At 52.8% G+C, this 26,838-nt stretch overlaps 1 protein-coding gene across 1 annotated transcript; it reads right to left on the minus strand.

The window, feature by feature from the left end:
• Positions 1-576: 576 nt before the first annotated feature.
• On the minus strand, positions 577-25,879 carry Rtn4r (reticulon 4 receptor). The gene is made up of 2 exons (XM_051191052.1): positions 25,467-25,879; positions 577-2,254 (listed from the first exon to the last, which is right to left on the minus strand). The coding sequence occupies exons 1-2, from the start codon at positions 25,486-25,488 to the stop codon at positions 855-857; spliced, it is 1,422 nt and encodes a 473-aa protein (XP_051047009.1). The 5' UTR covers positions 25,489-25,879; the 3' UTR covers positions 577-854.
• Positions 25,880-26,838: the final 959 nt, after the last annotated feature.

Below are 26,838 nucleotides of genomic sequence, written 5' to 3' on the forward strand. Positions count from 1 at the left end.
CATACACACGTGTGTCTGTGTGGCTCTGCTCTGCCATGTGTCTGTTATATGCGCACGTGTGTTCGTGGGCACATTGCTCCTCAAGGGCTGTGGGGTGGTGTGAGGCCCTAAGGCATGAGGGCTGTGAGCTGGGGCAGTGATAGGAAGGTGTACACAGCCCTTGCACGACTTGAGCTCTCCTTTGGAACCACCTCATTCCAGGCCATTCTCCAGCAATGGGAGCATGGTCTTTACATCTCACTCTCAGCCTCCTCCTGAGCTGGACTATCCCAGAGTAAAAGTCCCCAAAAGATAGCTCATAACCACACAGGGCTGGGCAGTAGTCAGCTGGCTTTCAGAGCTCAAGGATGCCAGCCATGGGACAAACTCACTGGTGCAGCTGGAGGATGGCAAGAACGTCATTTCACCCCTGCATGTGAGCCCCCCACCCCCACTTCAGCCCAAACTGCCCCACCAGTGAGGGTGGGCAGTTCTATCTCCTCTCAGGCCTTCTGTGCCAGTGTCTGAAGGAGGTGCTATGCTGGGACCCACCCTCATTTCTCACCACCCACAGCACCGCAGCCCAACAGGGCACAGTTTAAGAAAAAAGCTCTTTATTCCACGTCATCCGATATTTTACACAAGTAAAATAAAATTCATATCTCTATATACCGCGATCCGGGTGGGAGGCGGCGTTCTGGAACAAACGCCACCCCCGGAACCCTGTAAACATGATGGGGTGGGGATGGGGGTGGGCTGGTGGGGAGGCATCTGTCAGGAAGGGCCTGGCCTGCCCCACGGAACCTGTCCCTGGCTCTGGCTGGCAGCATGGAGGGAGACCCCATATGTACACACACCTGGTGGCTGGTGGCTGGTTAGCAAGGCCCGAGCACTGTCCAGAATATCAGTGCAAGGCCCACAGGAGCAAGGCTGCAGGCCAGAGCAGGCAGGGCGCCTGAGCCCTCTGCTTCCCCAGCTCCACTGCTCCCACTTCCTGCCTGGCCCAGACGGCAGTGGCTGCGGGTGCGGTTCTTCCGGGAACAACCTGGCCTCCTGCGGGGACCGGTGGTAGGCAGTCCTGGTGGCTCGGATCCCCCTGGCCGCACAGCAGTCAGTGGGGGCTCTTCGGAGCTGGGCAAAGTCCCAAAGGGAGAGTCATTGATGTGCCGTGGGCCTGAGCCATTGCCTGGTGGAGTGTCACCAGGAGGCACCCGTCCCTTGAGGGCATTCCCAGCAGAAGCTGGCCGCCGGGGTTCCAACACAGAGGCTTTGTCTGCAGCATCCGGCTGGCAGCACTTGGGGAGGCCCAGCAGCTCCTCATCAGTGAGCTGAGTGGTCTGGATGGGGCGGAAGGGCCCCGAAGCCACAACACAGCCCTCTAGGTCACTGGCAGCCAGGCGCTTAAGATCATGGCTGGCTAGGTGTGGGGGCAGGCTGCAGGGCACCTCTGATGAGGAACCTCGGAACTTCTGCAGCCAGGCCCAGAGTGAACGTGCCCGACAGTCACACACCCAGGGGTTGTCATTGAGTCGCAGGTATTGCAGAGACCTCAGGGGCACTAGGACCTCTGCGGGTAGCATGGAGAGGTTGTTGGCAAACAGGTAGAGAGTCATGAGGCGGCCAAGGTCCTGGAAGGCATGTGGATGCACACGGGCCACATGGTTCTGGTGTAAAAGGAGGCGGTCAAGACTGTGCAGGCCGCGGAAAGCATGCTCAGGCACGCTGGGGATGCGGTTGCCATGCAGAAAGAGGTGTGTGAGGTTGCCCAGGTCACGGAAGGCATTGTCAGGCAGTGCCTGCAGATTGTTGTCTTGTAGGTAGAGGTACTGCAGAGCTGCCAGTCCACGGAACAGGCCAGGACCCAGCTCCTGCAGGCCGCATCGGTCTAGGTGCAGTGTGTGTAGGTGGCCTAGGCCGTGGAAGGTGGTAGGGTCCACGGCACGGAGCTGTGCATTGTCACTGAGGTCTAGTTGCTCCAGGAGGGTCAGGCCAGTGAAGGCAGTGGCATCAATCCGGGCCAGTGCGTTTGAGTGCAGCCACAGGATAGTGAGATTTCGGCATGAGTGGAAGCTGGCAGCTGGCACGTGAGAGATGCGATTGCCATGCAGGAAGATTCGCTGGCTGGAGGCTGGGATGCCAGTGGGCACAGCCTGCAGGCCCTGCTGGGGGCAGCTTGTTGTCACCTTGGGCTCATTGTAGCACACACAAGCACCAGGACATGGTGCTGCTACCCTCCAGGCCTGTAGCCATAACACCCATGCCAGCAGCCGGCTTCCTGTAGGCAGAGGAAAAGGTGATTAGATAGGGGCCCTATGAGGTGAGAATTGATGTTGGAACCAGTTCTCCTTGGGTTGGTCTCAGGGAACTGGGCAGGGTCCAAAGGCTGCCAACCCTGGGAATGGGGCTATAGGACCTCTACCTTCCACAACATAGAGACAATACTGGGCTGTAAACTGTCCTTGGAGGTTCAAATCCCAAACTGGTGATCATGCCTGTATCTCCCAACCCTCATGTCATCCTACCTCAGACATCTGCTGACATGACTGTTGCACTGTTGCTCACCTCCATAGGGTTAGCCCAGATCTAGAAGGCCTTCTGAGGTAGCTGCATACACCATCTCAGGACTCTAGGGCATACAGACCCAAATCAGCCCCAGCAGGCTACAGGGTAAGATGGGAGAAGGTGAGTCTGAAAACACCTTAGGAGCAGCTGACTCATCATCCCTAGGCCTCGGCTGCAGAGGAGGGGCTGAGGCTCTTAATCTACACCTTGCCCAGGCTCCTCTAGCTCTTGATAACCTCGGGCAGCTGGAATTATGGGGAACGCCCTCATGCCAAAATGAGAGCTATGCTTGAGCCTCTGGAGGGCTCTGTCTGTCTGTAGGGGTCTCTTGAGACCTGGGATAGGTCTCCTCACTAGCACCTCTACTATCTGAGGAAGAGGAGCCTGGGTGTGGGGAAGGTAGGAGGGAGGGCCTCTCCCAGGCCCTTGGGGCAGGCTGCTCCCTCCTCCACACAGCCTCCCTTTTAAGCACTTCCTGACTTGGCTCTGAACACCTTCTGCAGCCTCCTCCCCCGGCCTCATTCTCTACTCCATCCCTTCCCAGCCTTCCTGCCCATCCCTGTTGCCATCCTACTTCCCTCAGCGGCCCCAAGGCATCAGGACCCATTCTAAGTCCCTGGACCAGATATACCTGGGTGTGGCCAAAGACCTATATTTGGCAGTAGACATTAGGGCTGGGGTGCCACATTCCTAGGAAAAAGCTCCTTAGCCTGTCACTAGAGCCCCATCCCTTTTGAATGCTGAAGGCTCTTTCAGGAGTGAGTCTATTAAAATGTGAATCCCCTTGGGAGGGTTATGGCTTATCAGCTAACACCATCATTGACAGCTAACACCTTTGTTGACAGCTAACACCTTTCTTGGCAGCTAGCTAAGAGCAGGATTCTGCAGACAGGAGGCCAAGGCTGGCTAACTGCTTGGAGTTGGGAAGAGACTAGAAGCCAGCCTTCCCTACCCAGCATTAGCCTCTGGGATTTCTACTTCACACTGAGCCCCTTACCACAAAGGGTCCTCTTCTGCAGGGTGCAATCTGCTGCTCTAAATCCTGGCCCCACAGGGCAGGCAAGTATGACAGCCCAGCAAGCTTTCAGGCTCTGGGAGCCCTCTTCCCAGACTCAGTGATGTTATTCAATGAGCTTGGGTTTGCTGGGTCATTTGTTGGCAGGTATGGTGGCAAGCCAGGCCCAGAAGCCCCCAATCCATGAATGTCTGCCCCCACCATGCCTCAGGCTGGTAATGTGTGGGCTGCATTTGGGCCTGAGGCTCTGCCTAGGTAGCCTCTCAAATTCTCTTGTTACACACCCACCCTGGAAGAGTGGGGGTGTGGCCATGTCAGCACCCCTTGATGCCTTAACTGCTGTCACAAAAGGACACCATGCCATATGCATAGCATTTCCTGGTCCTGACCTCAGGACCCAAGGCTGGGTAAGTGGGCAGGGCCAGGCTGGAGATTTTTACTGCCATGGATGACTGGGAGAGGCATACTATCAGCCCAGCCATGTCACATACTGCCTATCACCTACAATGACACACATGGCCTGTCACCCATGCTGCCTCACATACACTGGAGGCACCACCAATTTCTGTGCCATCCATCACACCACTGGCATACTGTAGCTCCCAATCCTGAGGTTGCCCATTGATAGCTCAGCTGGGGTCAATGAGGGTCCAGGGCTGTGCCATGATAGGGAGGTAGGCAATTGGAGGAGCAGCTATGTGGTGCTCAGCCTTGTCAGGCAGATGGTAAATGACACAGCTGAGTTCCTGTTGGAAATCAACTTCTGAGAGGCGGCCCTTCTCACCCACCCTGTGAGCATAGGGGCTGGGATAGGCTCTTCTGTTGTAGCCACAGTAATTGGCTCCAGACTGGCCCCCCTTGGGGCTTGCCCGCTGGTCTCCATGGCAACCCCTGCGCTGAGCAAGCATGAGGGGGCATCTTTTTATGAGATAATCAAACCCAACTTTGCAACATAGCTTGTGTTCACAGCAGGAGTTTGAGGAAACACTGGACTCCTGGCCAGGCCGTGAAGGTGATCCCTAACTGCACCCTAGGGCTCCCATATTCAGTCTCTGTCTGCCACCTTGCATGGGCTGTTTCTGCTCACCCTTGTGGATCTGCAGTGCTTTGAGCTACAAAGCCTTGAACCTCACTGAAAAACCTGCTCAGATTCTCATTTGAGATGGCCTTCCTTTTGGGGAGGCCCTCTTGCCCCCCCCCCCATAGCCTACACCCTGCCACTCTCAACCAGTCTCTTTCATGTTCCCATCCTCAGAAGGTACCCGGCACGCACACGTGGCAGAGAGGTCCTGGAGGGAGGGCTCATCCCTCTCACATGGGATCCATGCAGAGACCCCTCAGGACCCTGCAGCCACTTGAGCTAGCCTTAAAAGCTATGCACAAAGTGCTATTTCTCCAGCTATACCCAAGTCAATTATCATCAGATGTGTGTGTGGTTCTCCTCAAGGCTTTTCTGTGGGGACTAACTAGCTACTGGAACTGGGTCATGGCCAGTGGCTTTTGGCTTAGCTCAGGTCATCTAGGGAGCCACAAGGGATGATAGTGGGAAAGGGCTGGCTTCCTAGTGCCCAGGCAGGGCAATAACTAGACACAGACCCCGGGGGCCTCCTCCACTGGGGTTAGCCAGATCAGGCAGGGTACAGCCACTGGGCTACACTGGGCCCTTGGCATCTGTACTAACAGATGTGATTCAAGAGCCCAGAGTCACATTCATTGAGGAAGGAGTAGGGGGAAGGAGAAAGAGGGAGATGGGAGAGAAGGAAGAAGAGGAAAGAGGAGAGGGGAGGAAGTAGGAGGCAGAAAGAGGGCAGAGGCAGAGGGAAAGAAGCCAGAGAACCAGAGGATGAGAAGAGGGAGAAAGAGAAAGGGAGGGGCCAGGTGGGGTGGAGGCTTCTGGGGCCTTGCCCAAAAGCCACTTGAGCCAGCAGGCAGGCACTGCTGAGGTCAGCAGCCCAGTGAGCTGCTGAGCTGAGACTGTCTTCTTTAGCATCTTCCCAGCCTACTGCATCCTTGCATTTTCTGCACCGACACCCTGGCCTAGCCTGACATCCTGTGGAGATGTCCTCTTGTCCTCACAGACTCAGGGCAGTGACTTTAGTCCTACCAGCTGGGTGCCCTTGGGTCCTGATGTCTCTCTCAAAGGCTACCTCCCACAGATTTTGGAGGGAGCCTACCCACTGGTACAAAAGCCTCAAGTCAGTGCTACAGAGAATCTCATTCTGTCTTTATCACCAGCATCTACTTACAGTCGAAGGGACTGAGACAGTCAGTGGCAAAGTCCCGCTCCTACACTGAGACAGTTTAAAAGGAAGGGAGGTAAGGGCAGCTGCATGTGTTACCTGGAGGGCTGTCAAGGAGAGTCTAGCCAGCTCATGAAGGACAACTGTTACGTGGCCAGGGCAGCCAGTGGGTGCTGGACTTCTGGCCTGCTGGACAGGCTCTGGGGCACAGGGATCTCCTATGCTATCTATGGCTGGGAAGATAGCTTCACGGTTATACTGAGCTGAGGTCAGAGGCTGTAAAAGTGGTTGGATTGCTGAAGCAGTCCAGAAAAGACCAGAGTTACAAGGCAGAACAGCTCAGCATACATGACCAGAAATAGTTCTGGAAGAGGGTGGAGGGACCAATGTCATCCCCCACACTGCAGAGACTCAAGACACCCTTCCCTGGGCCCAATACCCACCCCTGCCAGCATATCGCTACTGAGCCACACCCCATCTGTACCCTCATCTTTACTCATTTCTCACACACACATTCCCCACCTTCCTCCTATCCCACAGACAAGCGCAGTATCAGCTTGCATTCACACTGTGCTTACTGGGTCCTCCCCAGAGCATAGTTGATGGGGACAGGAAGATGGCAGCAACTTTCACAGAGGCCAGCTCACCCTGTATCTTCTGTGGGTGTGGCCACTAGCATCTGCTGCCCTGTCCTGGTCCCTTTGGCCTTGTTCTTTATCGATCTTGACTATAGAGTGAAACAGGCAGGTCAGGTCGATAGTGTGTAAGGTCACTTACCACGTTGGCAGATACAAGACCCAAGCTGATATGCCTCAAGCCTGGCCATAATCAGTGGGGAAACTGAGGCTGGAGTGTGTCCTGGCTGCTTGATGTCATATTGTAACTGGAGCAGAGCTGATGAAAACAGCTTTTGACTGTGCCGGTCATCCTGGTGTCCTCGGAGAAATCCACCTGCCTCTGCCCCCCCATACCCTCCCCACCATGCTGCAGTTAAAGACATGTACCACCATGCCCAGCTTTTTTATTTTTATTCTTGAGACACAGGGACATGAAGTTACCCAAGCTGTCCTTTAACTTGTGATACTCTTACCTCAGCTTCCCTAGTAGCTGGGATTACAGGTGTGTGTGACCAGTCTCCTAGGAATTCATTTTTGGTTCCAGAGCCTCACCAGGTCCAGCAATATATTCTACTCTGACACCTCCTGAACCCTGCCCTGGGAACTTTGCTCTGTGGGCCTATGGGACCAAGAACCTAGAGTTTCTGCCTGGCTGAAGCCCATCCAACCTGGAGACTCAGTGTCTCCTCCCTGACAAGAGACTAGTTGCCCACATCAGGTGGCCAGCATATACCTGCTCCCTAATTACCTGCCTCCCACCCCCAGCCTTTGTGGTCCTGCTGCTAATTCAATCCATCTTCCATTTCAGGCTTCAGTCTCTAGGGACACTAATGAGGAGCCAACCAAAGACTGGCATATCCTTACCATACACATCCTATGAAGGGGACCTCCTTAGGCCATAACCTAAACCCCAGGATGGCCACACAAATGCCCCACCCCTCCTGCCCATCCTGATGCTGCTCTGGATGGATGCTCAGCTTGGCAGGTTTATAGTTACACCTTCTGTGCCTTGTATCTATTTCAGGACAAGCATCCCAAACTGAGCCTTGGCTCTCCCACTCTATCCCTGAATCTTGTGCTGACCTGTGAGGTCCTAAGTGTCAGCACATGGGGTGAACACGAGACCTGGGGTGCATGTGGTAGTTATATATACTTGGCCTCAACTGGAAGATAAAAACATATGCTCAGGACAAGCAGTAGGGGAGGGGAGGGCAGACACAAAAATGTGTTGTTAGTACATGCAGTATGCAAAACAGGATGAATGTATTATGGAAGCCAGCATCCCTTGTTCACAGAGGGAAAAATGGGTTGGTACGAGGGGCCTGTGCAGACCTCGGATCCTAGAGGAGGGTCTGCTACCCTGCCGTAGGAGGAAGTAGGTGACACCTCCCCATATGTTCTTGCATTTGTAAAACATGATTAATCAAGCAGGGAGGTGGTCTCCACACAGAATGGACTTATTTTACTATAAAAAAGCAGGTGCAGATCTTGAGGCCATCATCAGCTTACACCATCTGGGACCCACCTATTGTGCCTCCAGGAGGGAAGCAGGCAGAAAGAACCCCCTGGAGAAGGCCAGTTAATGAAACCTCAGCACACCCTCTCCCAGCCTCCAGAGACCTCTGTCACAGAGCCAGTAGCAGAGGCTGGACAGGCAAGGACAGCCAGTGGGAACAAGGAATTCAAGAGGGAGCAAACAACCCTTTTCAGCTATTTGTTCCCTTTGGAATCACCCTCCAAGGCCAGACTGAGCATTGAGTCCATGGAGTTAGAAGAAAGGCTGAAGGGCCCTGGACAACCTGGCCCAAGAGCAGCTGTTACATTAGCAATAAGTGGTTTTTGGCATGCAGCCACATAGATGTGTTCACCCACAATCCATGGCTGCTTTTGGTCCAGTGATGCTGGCATAATGGCATGGTGTGACCCACAATTCTGGGCCCTCTTACAGGAAGTTTGTTGGCCTGCATTGTGACTGAACTCCTACTGTGGGCAGTGTTGTTATTTTCACATTTATGAGGGCGGAGCCAAGGCCACTCAACCTCTTGACTATAGAAAAGGAACCCAAGGGTCAGAAAAGACCATTCATTGATCCTTCCAAGCACACATGGCTGGGTGGGCTGAGCTCAGTGGTTTCTCACCTGGTGCAGGGTTAACACAGAGGAACACAGGGCAAGATCAGCATTTGGGGCTTGGAGGCAGAGTGTGAAAGGGAAGTAGTAAGTACTAGTACTTTGTTCAGGTCATGGAAAACCAAGTGTATTGTAAGGACACTGTCAGCACACAGACATTATGCATGCATAATGGGATACAACTTGGAAATGAAACAGGAAAGCTCAGACAGTGGGAGCTCAAGGGCAATCTGGGCTACAAAGCAAGATACTGTCTCAAAAGTCCCCAAACAAAGCACAGGCCTTTAATCCCAGTACTAGGGAAGCAGAGTAAGGCGGATCTCTGTGAGTTCGAGACCAGCCTGGTCTACAAAGATACACCAAGAAATCCTGTCTAAACAAACAAACAAAAATACATCCCCAAATCCCCAAATCCCCAAACAAGCTGGCTGTAGTAGGGAACACCTTTCAAATGGGAAGCAGAGTCAGGAAGATCAGAAGTTCAAGGCCAGCTTCAATTACATAGTGAGTCCAAGGCCATCCTGTCTTAAAACAAACAGGGGCTGGAGAGGTGGCTCAGCAGTTAGGAGCACTTGCTGCCCTTATAGAGGAACCACTTTGGTTGCCAGCACTTATGTAGCAGCTCACAACCATATTTCTAAGTCTAGTTCCCAGGGATTTCATGCCTAGAGCATGCATAAGACATGTGTATGGTCCACATACACTCAGATAGGCAAAACACTCATACACTTAAAATTTCAAAACCTTTTAAAAAAGAACAAGGCAAAAGACCAAAACTGTTCATAAGAAAAAGATGAACAGCTGTCCTCAGGTATCAGGAGGATACCTGATTTGTGAAGGATGGATAGTGGCGATAATGGGGGGACAAATCTAGGGCAGGTGGGTTTGAGGTTGGTGTTATCTTATTTTAGGTGGGATCTGCTGGTGTGTTGGTCCTGCTATGCCAATATATCCACCACCAGGATTTTAGAGGGCTCTGATGACCCCCTTGCTGCTACCTACCCAGAAGCCCTGACCAGGTCCAACTGAGCTTCTCTGACCCATTAACATCCGTCCTTGGATGGATCAGGATCTGGGAGCATGAGCTTCCATGACATAAGCAACCAGTCTGGCCTTGACTAATGGACATTCACAGCTAAAAACAAAGGCTCTATTACAGGTGAGAATACTTAACCCAGGAAAGGTGAAGGCAGTACTTTTTGGTAAACAGGAAGGTCTGGACCACTTCTGATGACTTCAGAAGCATCTACTTATGCAGACCCATGGCCAAGATCACAGACTGAAAGTGGGCTAAAGGTATCTTCTGTTCTCATCATCACTGTCACCACCAACTACTGTCATCACTATGATCGTCATCATCGTCATTGGTATTGCCATTAACATCACTATCACTACTGTGGCAGGATCATCGCTGTCATTACCACAACATCATTATCATCATGGTGTTAGCTTTCTGTCACTGTCACAAAATCTGAATCAACTTTTTAGGGAGATAAGGTTTACTTTGGTTCACAGTTTTAGAGGTTGGGGCCCATGGCAAGGCAGAACAAGGCAGAAGTACACAGCACAGTTGCTCATTTTATGGCATCCAGTTAACAAAAAAAGAAAGACCTATAAGGGGATGAGATCTTATGTGCCTTCAAGTGCACACACTCAATAACTTAACTCTTTCCCCTAGGGCTAACTTTCCAAAGATTTTGCCACTTCCCACCATGAACTGAGGCTAGGTGTTCCATACAAGAACCTTTGCCTCCTAGACATTCAGGATCTAGACTATAGAATTTACCACCATCAGCACCACTACCATAATCACCATCACCACCACCATCAGCACCACTACCATCATCACCACCATCAGCACTACTGCCATCATCACCATCAGCAGCACCATCAGCAGCACCACAGCCATCAGCAGCAGTAGCACCACCACCATCATCACCATCAGCATCACCACTATCAGCACCATCATCAGCACCAACCATCATCACCACCATCAGCACATCATCACCATCAGCACCACTACCATCAGTCAGCTTCACACAAAGGCAGGAATCACAGGCCAGTGGATGGTGGTCTTGTCCTAGCATCAGAGGTTTAAAGTCATCCAGGAGTGTCTTTGATGAGCAGCTGTTTCCTAGGGAGGCACTGGCACTGCCACCATAACTCCAACCTCACTAGAGGCTTAGTAGGAAGGCAGGACAGAAGAATGAAGGGAAGAAGGGAGTATTTCTGCATACCTCTCTCCTGGGGGTTTCATGACCTCCCTATGGTACAACCCCTACATGGGCTCATATATTTGAATGCTTGGTTGAGTGGCACTATTTGAAAGGATTAGAATGATTAGTAGGTGTGGCCTTGTTGGAGGAAGTGTGTCCCTGGGGGATGGGCTTTGAGGTTTCAAAAGTCCAACCCAGGTCCAGTGTCTTTCTCTCTCTCTCTCTTTCTACTTGGGATGTAGCTCTCAGACATTTCTCCAGAACCATGCCTGCCTGCTGCTATATTCCCTGCCATGATGATAATGGATTAAGCCTCTGAAGCTATAAGCAAGCCCCTAATTAAATGCTTTCTTTTATACAAGTTGCCTTGGTCATGGTGTGTCTTCACAGCAACAGAACAGTGACCAAGACACCCCATTGCACAGTGAGTAGGTGATCATTACTTCTACTCCATACAGAAAGGCTCTGAAGCATGCTAAAACCCAATAGGTTATCAACGGTGTCAGGGGACAAGATACATAATGGGCCCCAGGATCTCCACAACCTTACCCAAGATTCCAGGGTTCACAGGGCAGAAATGGATAGCTACTCTGGCCTCCTTAATCCCCTGCGGCATGTCACTCTTGGCCCAAGCCTTGTTCCTTGGGCTGGCTAAAGGTTCAAGCTCAGATATAGGCTCCACCCACTTTTAGAGTAGCTGAAGAGACCAGGCCCCCTGCGTCTGTCACCACACCATCATTAGAGGATCATGCTGGACCAGCACCATCTCTTCAGGACTCAGTGCCACCTCTAGCCTGGAATCCCCACTGAGGTGTCCCTAGCCAGGTCTTGGCTGGCACTAGTGTCTTTCCTCCCCAGAAGTTAGCCTAGAGCCTTATGTCTGGTGTAGCCAGCCTGAATGTCTGACCTGGGTCACCGTGATTCAGCTGAGGCACAGTTCAACACAGGTGTTGTCTTGGAGCCACAGAATCACTCTGGCTTGGTCTGACTGTTGTCCCTGCTCTGTGTAGAGAATCCTGTGTCTGTACTAATGGATAGCCCGGCAGCTAGGCTGTGCTTAACACACAGCTGGAGCTGTGCCCTGCCTTCCTACAGTCATCTTAGTAGGCTTGTGTCCTTCACAGCATGCCACACCTTCCAAGAGACCTGAACTCAGGCAGCATCAACTGCTGCTACATCGTCACCAGGGACCGTTATTCTTCCTGCTCTGCCCAACCATTGTCACATAGACACTTGGCGAGCTATATGCAGACACATGTTCATTCCCTCCAGGATGACAGTAACCGAGTAGGGAGCAGAGAAAAAACCAGAGAAAGGGTCTCTACTCTTGACACACTAGGATGGCTCCTGCTTGGTGGTTCGGAATCTGCCAGTTGACATATACCATCTCAGCAGCCCCCAGTAACTGCTTACCCTGGAAAGGTGACCAGAAGCTGTCACATGTGTGAAGCCACCAGAGTAGACAGCAGAGGAAGTGATTCAAGAAGCAGCAGATGGAGGGTCACAGATAGCCAGGCATTAGAGGAAATTCTAATCGGGGGACACAGGGATAGAAGTAGATTTCAAACAAGAGCAGGGTGCTATGACCAAAGAGTCACCAGAGAACAAGGAAGAGTGTCTAGAAATTAAAAATAGAATTGCTAAAATTAAAAGAATCAATAGAAGGGTTGGAAAACAAGGTCAAGGAAATCCTCCAGAAAGAAAAACAAAAAGTCAATGGGCAAATATAGGCTGAATGTGTTTTAGGGCAATTCTATGAAGAGAAAACAGAAAATGGAGGATTAAAAAATTACCCAAGAAAACTCCCTAGAGCTGAATACCATGGCCTTCACTGGATACTCACACCAAACTTCAGGCTCCTGGGGACCAAGGGAAGCTTGAGTCCAGGAGGAAAAGCCGGCTGTAAGCAATGTGAGGAAGCACACAAGAGCTCCCCGAGCACCATGGTGCCAGGTAACTGACACGCTACAAGATGCAGAAGAAACACTTTAAAATATGCAGTTCTGGCCAGAGCCAGTCCAGCTTGAACACGCGACAAACATTGGAGAGCTCAGGTGGCCCATATGACACCTTTCTTACAGTCAGCCAAAACAAAAACATATACTCACAGAAGCTAATGTGCATCCCATGAAAGAAGAAAGCCATGGGGTGGCAGGACAAGGGCCTAGGATGGGACCCCAGGGGAATTGAAAGACCCTTAACCCTGACCTGATGAAGAGCTTGCTCTCCTGAGAGATGGGGCAACAGGAGAAACAAATAACAAAGTCAACTGCAACCTGGGGAACAAAGGAGGCCATGAGAAAGAAAGTGTATCTTCCTGAGTGGAGTCAAACGTGGGTCAGACAGTAGAGCTGGCAGGCATAGCGTGCTGACATCCAGAGAAGGGGCATGCTGTTCACTGGTGTAGGCCCTGCTCAGCCAAGGGTAGCCAAAAATGTACCTACATCCTTTATTATGGGGGCTTCTGCAATTAAGACACTTGAAAGGACACTCACAGGTCCAGCTCTGCAGCCACTCTGCCTCAGCCAACCCAGATGTTCCTCTGCATCCCCATGCTATGGTTCTATCACACCTGACCAACCCCACTCAACAGTGCTACCTCCCTGTTTAGGTTTCAGTCTCCATCTCCGGCTGTCGTGGGGAGTGGAGAAGTTGAGAGTCAACAAGGGCCATCTTGTACTGGAAACAGGGCTGCAGCCGCTAGGCCTCAGGCCGAGCCTCAGATTCTCTGTTTTACAGATCTTAAACCTGCAACAAAGCCCACAGCACATAGACAGGGGTAATGTGAATAAGTAATTGCTCTTTTATTAATGAGTGATAAATTATTCCTATATGATTGTGTGTGATAACGCTTGCTTATTTGAAATCAGTTTGGAATGGAAATTGTTGGCGGTTTCTCACCTGCGCAAATGGAAGCCAGGCACTCTTGTCTCCTACAGAAAAGGAGGTCACTGTATTTTGGTTACAGCCTGATGCTGCTTCATTTAGGATGCTGTGGCAGACATCAGGGGGAAGGGCAGAGGACACCAAGGATTTCTAACCTCACTTCTGGACAGCATATCTGTCCAGGTTGCAACACAGATCAGCTCAGACTCTTGGGGTGGCTTTCCCGAGGCTCCTATCTGCAGCTCTAAAAAGTGCAAAACTCTGTTGGTGAAGTGCTTGCTGGGCAAAGGTGAGGACTCAAGTTAGGACCCCCAGCACCCACAGAATAGCCAGCTGCGGCAGTGTGAACCTGTAAATCCCGTACAGGGAATATGGGGACTGGAGGGTCCCTGGAGCACACTGGCCAGCCCATCTAGACAAATTAGCAGGTTCTAGGTTTATTGAGAGACCCTGTCTAAAACGTAAGGTGAAAAGAACCCCCCCCATTAGTCTTGGACCAGACTCCTTTAGGGCTGAGGAAGGACCTGGCTGGGAGAGTACCCTCCTCAACAGGCCATAGGTCCTACTGGGTACCACTCTAGTGACCATAGCATAGCCAGCAGTGTCAGCGGCCATTCCTACATCTGGCTACATCCATCTCTCCCATGCAATCCTTGAGGAACTGGGAGCCCTGGCTGTCACCTCACGCAGGTCACACCCAGTGTCCAGGATCTAACTCAGGCCTCTCATGGCTCTCACTATCAAGCCTCAAAAACCACTTACCTTTCTCCTGGTCACAGTCCACAAAACATGGCTCCATTCTATTCCTTCTCCAAAGCCCAATGCAAGAGGATTCAAGAGTCTCGGCCTCTAGTGCTCCTATTCCGACACATGGAGGCCCCATAACTAGGTGCTACTTCAGCATCTCTTCTTGGGAATGCATATTTACAACCTAGCATCCACAAGCGAACCACACCCTCCCTCCACTCAGGCCCCACCCACTCCTCAGCTACTTGGGGTGGCTGCAACAAGCACCGGTGATCATGACTTGGCCAGTAGGTATCAGGGGGCTAGTCCCAAGTCTGCCTGCACTCATCTCTCCCATGTGACCCTTGAGGATTTGAAGGCAACAGTGAGATTGGGTCACCCTTAAATCCAGCTATATGGGCCAGTTTGGTCATCACTGATGCCTCACAGGCCAAGGCTTTCTTATCTGTGAAGCAGGAGAGCTGGCCCCAGGGCGGCACACCTATAGACACACCCCAGAGTCCATGCCTTCCACTCAATGCCCAAGTTCTCACTTGGTCCCACAGGATGGTACAGAGGCTGGATAGAGACCTACCCTGTTTCTGTCACTGTGCTCTGGGCACCATGGAGGAAGAACCATGGCTTGTGACAACCATACAGTAGGATGCTCACTGTAGGCAAGTGGCAGACTTTGTGTAGCTGTAGAGATGGCACTCTATGAGGATGGCCAGGGCTAGAGGGGTACTTGTCCTCTCCTGACTGAGGGAGGCCTCACTTCTGTCTGGACAAATATTTGTACTGTTCATACCCATCACCACTTCTATTTTTTTGAGACATTGTCTTATACTGTAGGACAGGTTAGTCTAGAATTTACTGTGTAACCCACGCTGGCCTCAAACTCGTGATTTCCTGCCTCAGCCTTCCAAGTAGTGGAATTACAGCATGAGTTACTATACTCAGCTTTCCCCTAAAGCATATGATGGAGTCCTATCCCCAATGTGATTTTATTTATTTATTTATTTACTTACTCACTTATTTATATTTTGAGAGCACCAGAGGCCTAGGATCTCTGATGCTCTTGCATTGGGCTTTGGGGAAGGAACAGAATGGAGCCATATTTTGTGGAATCATTTTGACTATGACCAGGAAAAAGGCAAGTGGTTTTTGAGACTTGATAGTGAGAGCCATGAGAGGCCTGAGCTGGACACTGGGCACTAGGTGTGACCTGTGTGAAGTGACAGCCTAGGGGCTCTTTATTTTATTTTCCTTTTTGAAATGTTTGTTTATGGGTTTTTTGCCTACATGTATGGCTGTATACGATGTGGCTGTAGTGCCCCTAGAGGCCCTCATCAGATCCTCTGGGACCAGAGTTGCAGATGGTTGTAGGATGCCATGCCTGTGGGGATCCAAAAGCAGGTCTTCTGGAAGGGCAGCCCAAGCCCTTAACTGCTGAACATCTCTCCAGCCCCAGCCTGGAACTCTCGATCTTTTTGCCTTGATCAAAATGCCTGTGCTTTAGTTGTGTAATCAGTATATCCTACCCCTGATAAGATGGTATTTGAAGGGGTTAGTAGAGGTGGCTAGGGTTGTCACCTCAGGAAAAAGGTCTGAAGGGTGAGGCTTTGAGATGGATTAGTGGCCTAGAAGAGATCCCAGAGAGGCCATTTCCAAAGCAAGAAAACCATCCACCATCCAGGAACAAGTAGCTCACTAGAACATGGCTGTGCTGACACTCTGATCTTGGAGTCCTAGCCTCTAGAACCGAGAGAAAATTAATTTTTGCCATTTGTGATGCCCAGTTCATGGTATTTTGCTCAAAACTTTGGAGTATCTTTTCAGGTTTTCAGCCATGAGTATGATCTGTTAACATTCAAAATGTTTCTGGCGCATTCTGTTTGGTCTCATGTTGGTGCCAGAGCAGGCAGAAAGAAAAATAAACCCACAGCCTTGTATCCTGAGGTTCCTGTACAGCACAGTCAATCCTGTAGGACAGCCCTGTGACTGTCAGGGCTTGGGAGCCCCGAGTCCACTTGTGTGTGTGTGGGGGGGGGTGCACGCACAGGGCTCAAGAAACCTACCTGGTTCATGCAGCACAAAGGCACTGTGGCTGCATAAGAGATTGCCCAGCCCACCAACTCAGAAAGTCCTGAGGCATGTGGCTTCTCCCTGAGGAACCGTCCTCACCCTGCGGAGGAGAAAGTCCAGTCCTGTCCTCTCCTACCTCCTAACAGGCCTTTTCAAGCAACTCCCCTTGGGCAAGTCTACCTTGTTCCCAGGTCCATAGCCTCAAGGAGGCTCTTCTCTACTGAGCTCTACCCACCACTTTAAGGAGGCTGAAACCTTCCCAGTCCTTTATCAATCCTGGCCTGGTTCCCACCTTCAGACCTACAGGGGCTCCACCACAGATGTCCCCAGGCAAGGCAAGGACAATGAACACCCACAACCTGGCCAGAAAAGAGGCCCTAGGCCCAACTACCTGCCACCTCAGAACCACATGTAGCAAACCCTGCCCTCCCAAGGGCTGTTGTCACAGCTGATAAAGATGGTCCTATGACCTGAGGGTCCAGGGATCCCTGGGAATTCATCTTCTGAGGCTTTGGGTCTTGGTATCTGTCTTGGGTGGGGAATGCCTTAGCCAGAGGGGGACTAGGATGATGGTGGAGATGCTGGGATCACCAGGAAATCTTGTGTATATGTCACTGTCCCTGGAATTGCTGGGTGTGACTGAGGCCCTGTGGGACAGGTGGGAATTGAGTAGGCTTCAGTGTCCGGGAGGGCTCTGATGCCCCACCACCACCCACCCAACTCGAGCCACCTCATAACTGAGTTGTGGCTCTGGCAGCAGGTGAAGAATAGAGTGATCAGGGCCACCATCTGTCTCGGCTCTGATGGGTTCTCTCTACTGACATCCAAGAGGTATGTAGATAGAATATCTTTATGGGAAGAGTTTTTCTTTTGCCAGTTTTCGAGCAGGAAGCCAGACACTTGTCACACCTGTCCTCATGTCAGCTTCTGCCTGACATAAATCGGGGCCGAGACAAGGAGAAGAAAGATACCCTGGACACGGCTCAATGTGCAGAGACCACGTGTCAGGCCGCAGAACACACTGCCACGAGGGTGTACTGCCGGGGCTGGGTGCAGTGGGTTCCTCCTCTGCCTCCTCCCTTGCTCTGCCCAAAGGCCAGCCTGCACTGGCACCCCAGCCTCCCATGGAGCAGGAAGACATCTGCTCTGACACAGCCAGCTCCCTCCCCAGCAGAAGTTCCAGTTCAACTGGGAAGGGAGGACTCCACACAGAGACCAGACCTCAGGGTCCCCATCCTGTCTGTTGGCACCCACACTACATCTTTCTCATGAGATTTGAGAACATCTCCTTGGAACCTGGGATGACTTGGGGAGAAAAGACATCACAAAGATCTCAAGGCCTCCACTGCCCAGCACAGGGCTGGCCTGTACCTGGTAACACCAGGTACTTGATGAGAGAAAGGAGGGAGAGGTCAATGCCTGCTCCCCTCCCCTGCCCAGGCCTTCCTGCAATGGGAGCCTACCCAGAGCCCACCCTCCTTACCATGTGGGCAGCCCAAGGTCATCAGCTTTACCAAGGGCAGGGCTAGAGCTCTCCCAAAGGGCTAGGTACACCCAGGACCACAGTCCTCATGGCTATGCAGGTAGCCAAGGGACAGTCTCAGTGGGGAACACCAACAATGTTGCTACTTCCTCAGACAGTGGTGAAATTTTGTGTTTACAGCCATGCCACCATCATGGGGGGCAGGGACGGAGGAGGTACCAACCCAACTCTTTACTGTCTGAGGATGGGTGTGCTGAACATGGCAGGTGAAGAGTGAGAGACTCTCAGGGAACATGACAGAGCTCCATGAAAGGAAGCTGCTGGTCAGGGCAGTGTGGAGTCAGAAGCAGCCATGAGCACTGTAAGTGGCACTCTGGGTGACCTTGGGCTGGCCTGCAGGCCTTTCTGAACTGCCATTCTGGAGGCTGGCCAGGCTCAGGACAGAAGCTAACCTATCTTTCTTTGGAATTCTGTTTCCAGCCACAGTTTTAGGGTCCACTGCCTGGACTTCTTCCAAGGACCAAGTAGGAACACAAGCAGCCCCTCTCACATCCTGCCAGCTGAGTGGGGGTATAAAAGTCTCCAAACAAAGGAGGTGCTACTCCTTAGCCAAGCACCTGTGGCCAGGCTTCTGCCCAGGGCTGAACTGTGCCTCACATTCCTCAAAGGTACAAAGACACCCCACCCCCAGACGAAATGAAAAGCCTAGCTTCTCTGCATTCCCCAGCTGCTAGGCATGCCTGGGGTGAATATACCCCACACTCACCCCACCATGCTCTGTCATCCCAGTGACCATGAGTGAGCTAGAGCATTGTTCCCCTCAAGACAATTGGTGAGGACTCTCTTGGTAAACAGGCTGGGACAGGGGTGGGGGGCTCTTCCTGTATCCTCAGTGCTATGCACAGGCTTGTGATCAGAAACCCACAGGGCCTACTCACCTACTCCCACTTTCTGTCTGGGGGTGGGGCAAGGGTAGGTGAGACTGATCAAGAGTCAGATGAAGTACAGGATGGGGACTCTGCCTCCCACTAAGAGGCCCAAAGCCATCACCCACCTCAGTTTCCATGGCCAGGTCCCATGGTCTGTGCTGGAGGCACGGAGTGTTGCAGCTGCCGGGAGGAGTCCCATCATCCAGACGACCAGTACCTGGCCAGCATGGCCAGACCAAGCTCCCTGTGGCCAGCTGGCTTTCACCAGCATGTCCACATTCACACTATCTGCATGCCAACAGGGGAGCTCAGGAGCCAGCATCCGCTTTTGGGTTCTGGAACCCTCACCTGTAGCCATCTTGGCCAACTAGGCTGCCCAACTGCCAGTCTTAAGGGCCACCAGCTTGGGTATTTTCCAATAGGGGCAAGCGGGTGGCAGGAAAGAATGTTCCTCTTTGCTGATACCAGCAGGTTCCTGGACCTCCTTCTGCAGCTATTTGCTGGTGTGGCTGGCCACCACCACTCATGCTCCCTAAACCCTAATGTCACGGTGGGGATGCCTGAAGGATATGGAGATGGGAGCAGGCACCTGGACCCTAGGTGACAAGAGGGTCCTCCATCAAGAGTGGAAGAGATGGTTTGCACACAAGCTCGTCTAGCCCACCCTGAGAGCAAATGAGCAAGGTTAGAGGCAGCCAGGGAAGGCTAGGTGGCTCAGAGGCTACCATGGCAAGCAGAGAGCCCAGGGTGGCATGGAGGGCATTTGCGCCAATAGGTAGCACTAAGATGAGCTTGCAGTGAAGGCTAGAAGGGAAATAGACAAGAGGTCAGACTGGACACTGGACTTGACTTTGGGGATGAGAAGGAGGAGACACAGACTCTGGGCTTGGATGTTGGGTGCAGAGGATATGACACCATCTGGCTGAATCTGGAGAACCTGGGATGCTCAGGGGAACACAGCTAGGGAACTGTGGTATCAGCTGGGAGGCAGCTGGGTACCAGCAAAGATGAGTGGCCTCACTGGTATGAGCAAGTGCCCAGGTGGCTGTCCACCCCTGAATCATCTAGGAGATGTTCAAGCTACTGACCCTAAGGGGCAGGCTAGCTGGCTAAGATGGGTGCAGGCTAAATTGTTTTAGGCACTAAAGACCTCTAATCAGCTACACTAGCCTGGCACTTGGCAAGGAGGCAGCTATTGCGCATAAACTACTGCCAGGGCAGGTTGAGCTGGACTGGACACAGGGTGGGGGTGGGACACATTAGAACAGGGGCTGCGGATTCCCAGGGGCTGTTACCTTTTTTCTGCTTATGTTTCACTCTTTCTCCTGTAACTACTAGTGTTCATGGCCTCCTCCTGGCAAGTGATGCCACCCCCATCTCCCCCAGAGAACAGTACCCCTAATATTGAGAAGGACTGTATTTTCCTGGTCCTTGGGATAGTAAGCTGAAAGTACCACCTCTGGTAAACAGCCACAGATTACAGATGACATCTCAGTGACCAGCAAAGAGTGGTGAGGCCCAAGGTCACACAGCAAGCAGCATTTCCTGGGCTGATCATATGGCTGCCTGGACTCTGGGGAGGGGGAGCTCCTGGCTGGTTCCCAAACTGGCCCCATCTGGGCCCTGGCAGGAGGGTGAATAAAGCCAGCATCTTAATAAGGTCACAATAGCTGGGACAAATCGAGGACACAATGTAGGGGATTGCAGGCAGGTCAGGGACAATCTGAGAGGGCTCCCAGGAGGCAGTGAGCACCCTAGATCCTCACTGTGGTCTGAGACCCTGGGACAGTAACATGTCAGCCCCACCCCTACCTCAGTGGGCCCCTCACCCAGCTTCAGCCTTTGCCTGACATTTCCCGTGACATTTGCTGCAGAGAAATGGAGTCATAAATGCAAAGGTTAAATTTGCACATTGCCTTACAATGCCAGCAGAAACCTGTCCCTCCATTCAGCAGGTGCCCTATGGGTGTAGCTTGGTGTAGGACAGCCTACCCATCCTCCTGACCAATCCACTCCTTCAAGGAACCCCATCAGTATTTCCCAAAATGGCTTTTTGTGTACCCCAGGCCATGGAGTTTGCTGCATAGTTTGACTGTTGGAGATGCTGGCCCCATCTGAAATCAAGGCCCTGAGATGCCCTGTGGGAAAAGCTGCTGCATGAGTATCTTAAGGCAGTCTACCAAAGATCCAACCATAAAACCTTTGTCTGAAATCCAACAAAGTCCACGGAGCCCAATTCCCAGGAGAGCCAAAGAGCACTCTTGGACAAGCAGTTCCTAGTGAGGCTCCTGACACCTCTACATCCCACCTCTGCCAACCTCCATGTGCCAGCATGCTAAAAGGAGCTTACTGCCTGCCTGGCCCACCTGGGTCAACATAGGGAGGCCGGCTTCTGCCTGCTCAGCACCTCCCCAAAGACATGTGTGAGGGTATGCCAACATCCCCCCACTTACTGACTCCACTTTCTGGGTCTGGCTGCCTTGGGGGTACATGGGACCCTTCAACCCTTCCACATCAGACAAGGTACTAGGAGCTATGTAAACAGGGATGGAGACAGGTGGCCCCAAAGGGCTAGCTGATGAGATGACCACCCTTACAGTTAGAATCCTGGTCTACTTCTCATGTCATCCACCTGACATGTAAAAAGACTCAGGTGGTTGTGAGGTGGGGCAGGGCAGAATTAGGCCCTGGCTGGAGGTTAGCACAAGTGTTTAGGAAGGGGCACACATCCTGGCCCTGATGAGGACTTGTCAAGATGTATATGGAGAGCTGTATGGCTGAAGGCAATGCAAAAGGCCAAGGCAGGTTTGAATGAATACATTCAGGTGCATTCTAAGGAAGGGATTCCACACTCACTGTTAAATATGATTCACAAGAATAGTTCCCAATGTGCAAAGTGTTTAAAAATACAGTGACAAAAGAAGAAACTGCAGTACCAAACACTGGGTGTGATGCGACTAGCCAAGCCCATGCACTCTGGGGACAGGCAGGGGGACATGTCTCCCTACCCACTGCTAGGCTGTGTGGTCACCTGTCCTTTAACACATTTAACCCTGGAATCAATAAAGTAAGGATTCACCACCCCTGATTGTCTGATCATAGTAGGATCTGCAGGCAACAAATGATTGGGCAAGAGATAGAGGGTGAGAGCAAATGCGGCATCTGGGACTTGGCCACACGGATGGCACAGGTGACCTTGGCTTCATGTAGCCAGGCCACAGGATAAGCATACTAAAGGGTGCAAAGGGTTCCGGGCTCTAAAGAGACGGGCAGAACAGCCATACTGGCTCTTATGGATCTAAGGGTACAGGCCCTGGCTGGCTGCTGAGAATCAGGCAGCCCCCCTGCCTAGGGTTGAAAGTTGGGGCTCATAGAATGGGCATAGAACAGCATGAACTTCACTGATTAGGCAGGCCAGGAGCCTTGGTAACTCTATTCCAGGTCAGGTCCTTCTCAAATACTTCTCCCATTGAACGCGCGTGCGCGCGCACGCGAGCGCGCGCGCACGCGCGCGCGCACACACACACCCACACCCACACACACACACTTACTTCTTCCTTCTCCTGACCCCTTTCATGGATGCACAGACTGAGGCTCCTGGGAGACTTTCTAGACAATAGCCCCCAGAAGGGCTCCCTCTGTCTCCTTTCCCAGCTGAACCCATCCTCTCCCAAGGAGGGCATAGTACCCAGAGACTGGCAAGCAAAGGGTGTTAGGAGCCAGGCCTGGATGGCAGAAGGGAGATATGATCCCAGACAACTTACCACTTGTAATAAACAGCAGCAAATCTGGATTTCTTCACAGCCAATGAGCCAGCCTTAGCTTTCCAAGATAGCAGAGTAAGACCACCTTCCAGGGAGAGCCCTGGGCCAGCCTTGGGGTTCTCCTCCTCTTGCTGCCCTCATGTTACAGCACATGTCTCTTCCTTTGTAACCAAAGGTCAGTTCTGCCAGGGCCCAATCAATTCAGGGCAGAGCCACAGGCTTATTACCATCATGGTCCCTGCTCATAACCTCCCTCAACAGTTCTTCTAGCAGGAAGGAGGGGCTTAAATTGTCAGGAGTCCCAGGAAAACCCTGTAGACTAGGAGTTGAAAAAGTATATTTGGGGACTTTTCAAGCAGAAATGCTGGGGGCCAAAACTCCTAGGAAAGCGAGGTTGGTGACTGAGACCAGCATTTCCAATACTTGGGAAGCTGAGGTGACCCCAAGTGGTTACACCTGCCTTGAAACAAAACAACAACAAAAACTCTTTGGTGCAGGGAATGGTGGCACATCCCCCAGGACTTGGGGGATCTCTGAGATTAAGGCCATTCTGTTCTACATAAAGAGTTCAGATCAGCCAGGGCCACAGTGAGACCCCATCTCAATCTAAAACAGGCCTCATGCCCAGGACTAACTGACTAACACAAAATGAAACTTTTTGGAGCTCTTTTGATATTTTTGTCTTACAGATCTCTTTCTTTTGTCCGTTTTGGTTTTCATTTTTGTTTTTTGTTGGTTTTCTTGGGTTTTGTTTAATTTTGCTTGAAAAAGAGAGAACATGAAGTTGGGTTGGTAGGGAGGTGGGGAGGGGGATGGGAGGATTGGGGAAGGGAAAAGAAAATAATAAAAATATATGGTATGAAAAAATCAAAACAAACAAAGCCACCTCCATGGGAAATGTGGGCAGGCCCTCCCCACTGGGCATCAGCTTGGAAATGCCCCCAACAACCTCAGGTTACCAGTGGCTAAGACAGGGAGAAAGCTCTTTAAGAAGACACATTGGCAGGCCTGGTGATCTCCCATTTGCCAGGAGGGATCTGGAGCGGATCACACCAGGCTGAGGTCCTACCGTGGAAACACACCTCCCTCCCCTGGGCTGGAGTAGAACAAGAGAAATGGGAAGACAGGGATGGGCTAAAGGAAGGGAGGGTCTAGCTGTTACCCACACACCTAAGCTAGGTGAGCACTACAGAGCAGTGTGCCAGAAGGTCACCAGGATGGAACAAGTTATGTGCTAAAGGCAGGGCCTCCGGAGACCATCATGGTCAGATGCCCCAGTTGGCGGAGCTGTAGGCAGCCAAGTGTGCTCAGGCTCACACCCCTCTATTGTGGTGTTGACCTCAGCTGGGAAATGGATCTTCCCTGACCAGGTAGATTCCAGTCCACCACAGGCCACCACTGCCCCCACCCTGGCTGGAAGATTCTGAATCTCACAGCTTGGACTAGGGACACTGAATAAAACCCCTAAACATAGACCCCTTTTGGTCCAGATTTGGGCAGGGTATAGCCACAGCCCTCCTAGATACACAGGGACACCCACACCCAGAGTCAAACTAAAATATGCAGATGTGCTTACAGGCACACATGGTCATGCACACATCACACATGTGCAAATACATACCATGCTATGCACACATACTTGCACACACAGATCCAAGCATTGGGAAGGAGACTCCAGGACTATCCCCTCTGTCTGTGGGTCCAGATGCCCAGAGCCTCCCTACTCAAAACCAGAGCATATCTACGTATGAGTGGGTCCTGTTAAGGGGCCCCAGCATGTGCTAAGCATGAAGATCATAGCAGGCAGACTGCATAAATACATGTGTGGTCATAGGCATGTTGGTAAGAGTAAGAACCCTTAGAATCCATGTGTGTACCCATAGTGTTTACCCATGTGTACCCTAGAGCAGATTTGATATGGGTGTGCATTGGAGGTGTGCAAGACTATATGTAGCCCACATAGACACGTGCAAAGAAACGTGTGTGCAGCCTGCGGCACCATGAACATCAGCAGGGTAGATAGAGTGGGCACCTGGGGAAGGCAATGTCTTCACTCCACTCCAGATTCTCAGGTAAGGTATGCCCAACCTACACGAAGCCGTCTTTCCTTGCCTCTACTGAGGGGACTTGGCAACCTGATGGGAGGAGGGATCCCACAGGGCTGCCAGGGAGGGGGTGCTCCGAGCACCAACGCCCCTCAATGGAGCCTCTCACTCAGGAGCCCTCCCGATCTCAGAGGAGGCATTGCTTGTGTGTGTGTGTGTGTGTGTGTGTGTGTGTGTGTGTGTGTGTGTGTGTGTGTGTATGTGTGTGGTGTCCTCCTTGCTACCTGCCCCAGTGACAGCGCTGGGATTGCCCTGTCCCCCACGCCCTCAGCTGCTGCCAACACCCCTATTCAGCCCTATTCCATTTGACCCCAAAGAAACAGCTTCTGAACAGTCAGTCTGCCAGGCAGGCGAGATACCCCATCTCGGTCCGGTGCCCACGTTTCTGCAAACCCCGCTTATTAACCCATTCGCAGCCTGTGCGCTCGCAAGTGGGACCCCGCCCTTCCAGCCCGCAGCCTCCACCCTGCCCTGGTCCAACATCTGGAACCTCCAACCCCCCATCCCTGGCCCCGCGATCGCCGTCAACTTTCCCGCAAAGCCGCAACTTTTGCGGCTGCCACGGGCTCCGCCCTCTCGGGGCCCAGTAGCTAGCGGCCAGCGCGCGGCGTGGCACTGCGGTGGCCCTCGGGAGCGCCCAGGGACCGGTCCCCGGCTTCGGCAGCACGGGCCGTGCCCTCGCCCTCGCCGCCCCGCTGCAGCCCGGCTCTGGAGCCGCGCGGATACTCACCTCCAGAGGACGTCCTCTTCATCTTCGGGGTCGAGCGGGTACGTCGGGCACTGGAAGCGGCTTCGGGGCGGGCGCCCGTCTGCGCGCGGCCGGGTCCGCATCCAGGCGCCGCCGCTCCGGCCAGGTCCCGGCCCGGCCGCGGGACGAGGCTCGGGCGCTCCGCTCTACCGGCCCGGGCTGGGCTCGCGGGCTGCTGAAGTGCAGGGCAAGGGCGGCGGCGTGGACTGGCGGGGCGCTCGCAGCGCGGGCCGGGAGAGGATGAATGTTTTATGGGATCATGTGGTTTGACGCGCGGAATCCGCCCGGTCTCCCCGCCGGCCCGGACGGGGCGGGGCCGGGGCGGGGCCTGGCGCCGGGCGGGGCGCTCACCTGGGCGCGCGACGCGGGCGCGAACTGGGTACCGAGAGCTGGACCAGCCGGCGGGTGGTGGGAAGAGAGGTGGGGAGCCTGGCGCGCTGTCCAGGTGGCAGGAGGCGCTCAGCCACCCGGTGCACCGGCCACGCGCGGCCCCAGACAAAGGCGGTGCATTCCTGAAGAGGCGGCGGCCCCTGCAGGCGACCGCAGGCACAGCGTCCCGGAACGGGCCGTGGGCGCGGGCTCGAGGGCGTGGTGGTCCAGCTTGGCAGAGTCCCGAAGGGAATCCTAGGCATCAGAGGGGCGCAGCAGGCCTTTGAGTGGCCCGCCTTCTGCTTGCCCCTTAAATCTCTTTGCTTGAGGGAGGTCTGTCCTCAGCGACTCGGTAAGCAAACTGAGAGGCAAGGCTTAACAGTGCAGTAGTGCTCGCCTTCCCAGCTTTGTGGCCCTCTCTAAGCCGTATCCCAGGGAAGGCCCTTGGGCCTTGTCTTTCCCTTTCTCTGCATAGGCTCCTGTCTCTTTCCTTTTTGCGATGAAAATTACAGAGTTCGAAGACTCCTCTGGACCCACTGTCCACCAACCCAGACCAATATAAGACCAATAATCCTAATGGCACCCCGTCTCCACAACACACACACACACATGCACGCACGCACGTGCACACATGCATGCACACACACGCACGCACGCACGTCCTATCTCCCTCTGTTGCTTGTGTGCTCTACTTGGAGTTCTTAAGTGCATTTTGGGGAGCTTCAGCTGGCTGCTAGGCACTTGTCTGTGGGGTGGAGACCAGTAAAGTGGCTGCAGTGGACTGGTCTTCTGGCTAGATGTGGAGGCTACACTGCTCAGTCCTGCCCTGGCTGCTGCTCTGTGTCCCCAACCACACCTTTGCCTGCTTGTCCCAGTTGCCCTTGTGACAGTCTTGGATTTTCAGGTCACTGAAAAGTGGGTTCAATTTCCAACCACCTGGGAGATGAGGTGGAGCCAGAATGGGCATTCACAGCCACTTTTTCAT

Source organism: Phodopus roborovskii, unplaced genomic scaffold (assembly GCF_943737965.1).
Source record: "Phodopus roborovskii unplaced genomic scaffold, PHOROB, whole genome shotgun sequence".
In the NCBI taxonomy this organism is placed as follows: domain Eukaryota; kingdom Metazoa; phylum Chordata; class Mammalia; order Rodentia; family Cricetidae; genus Phodopus; species Phodopus roborovskii.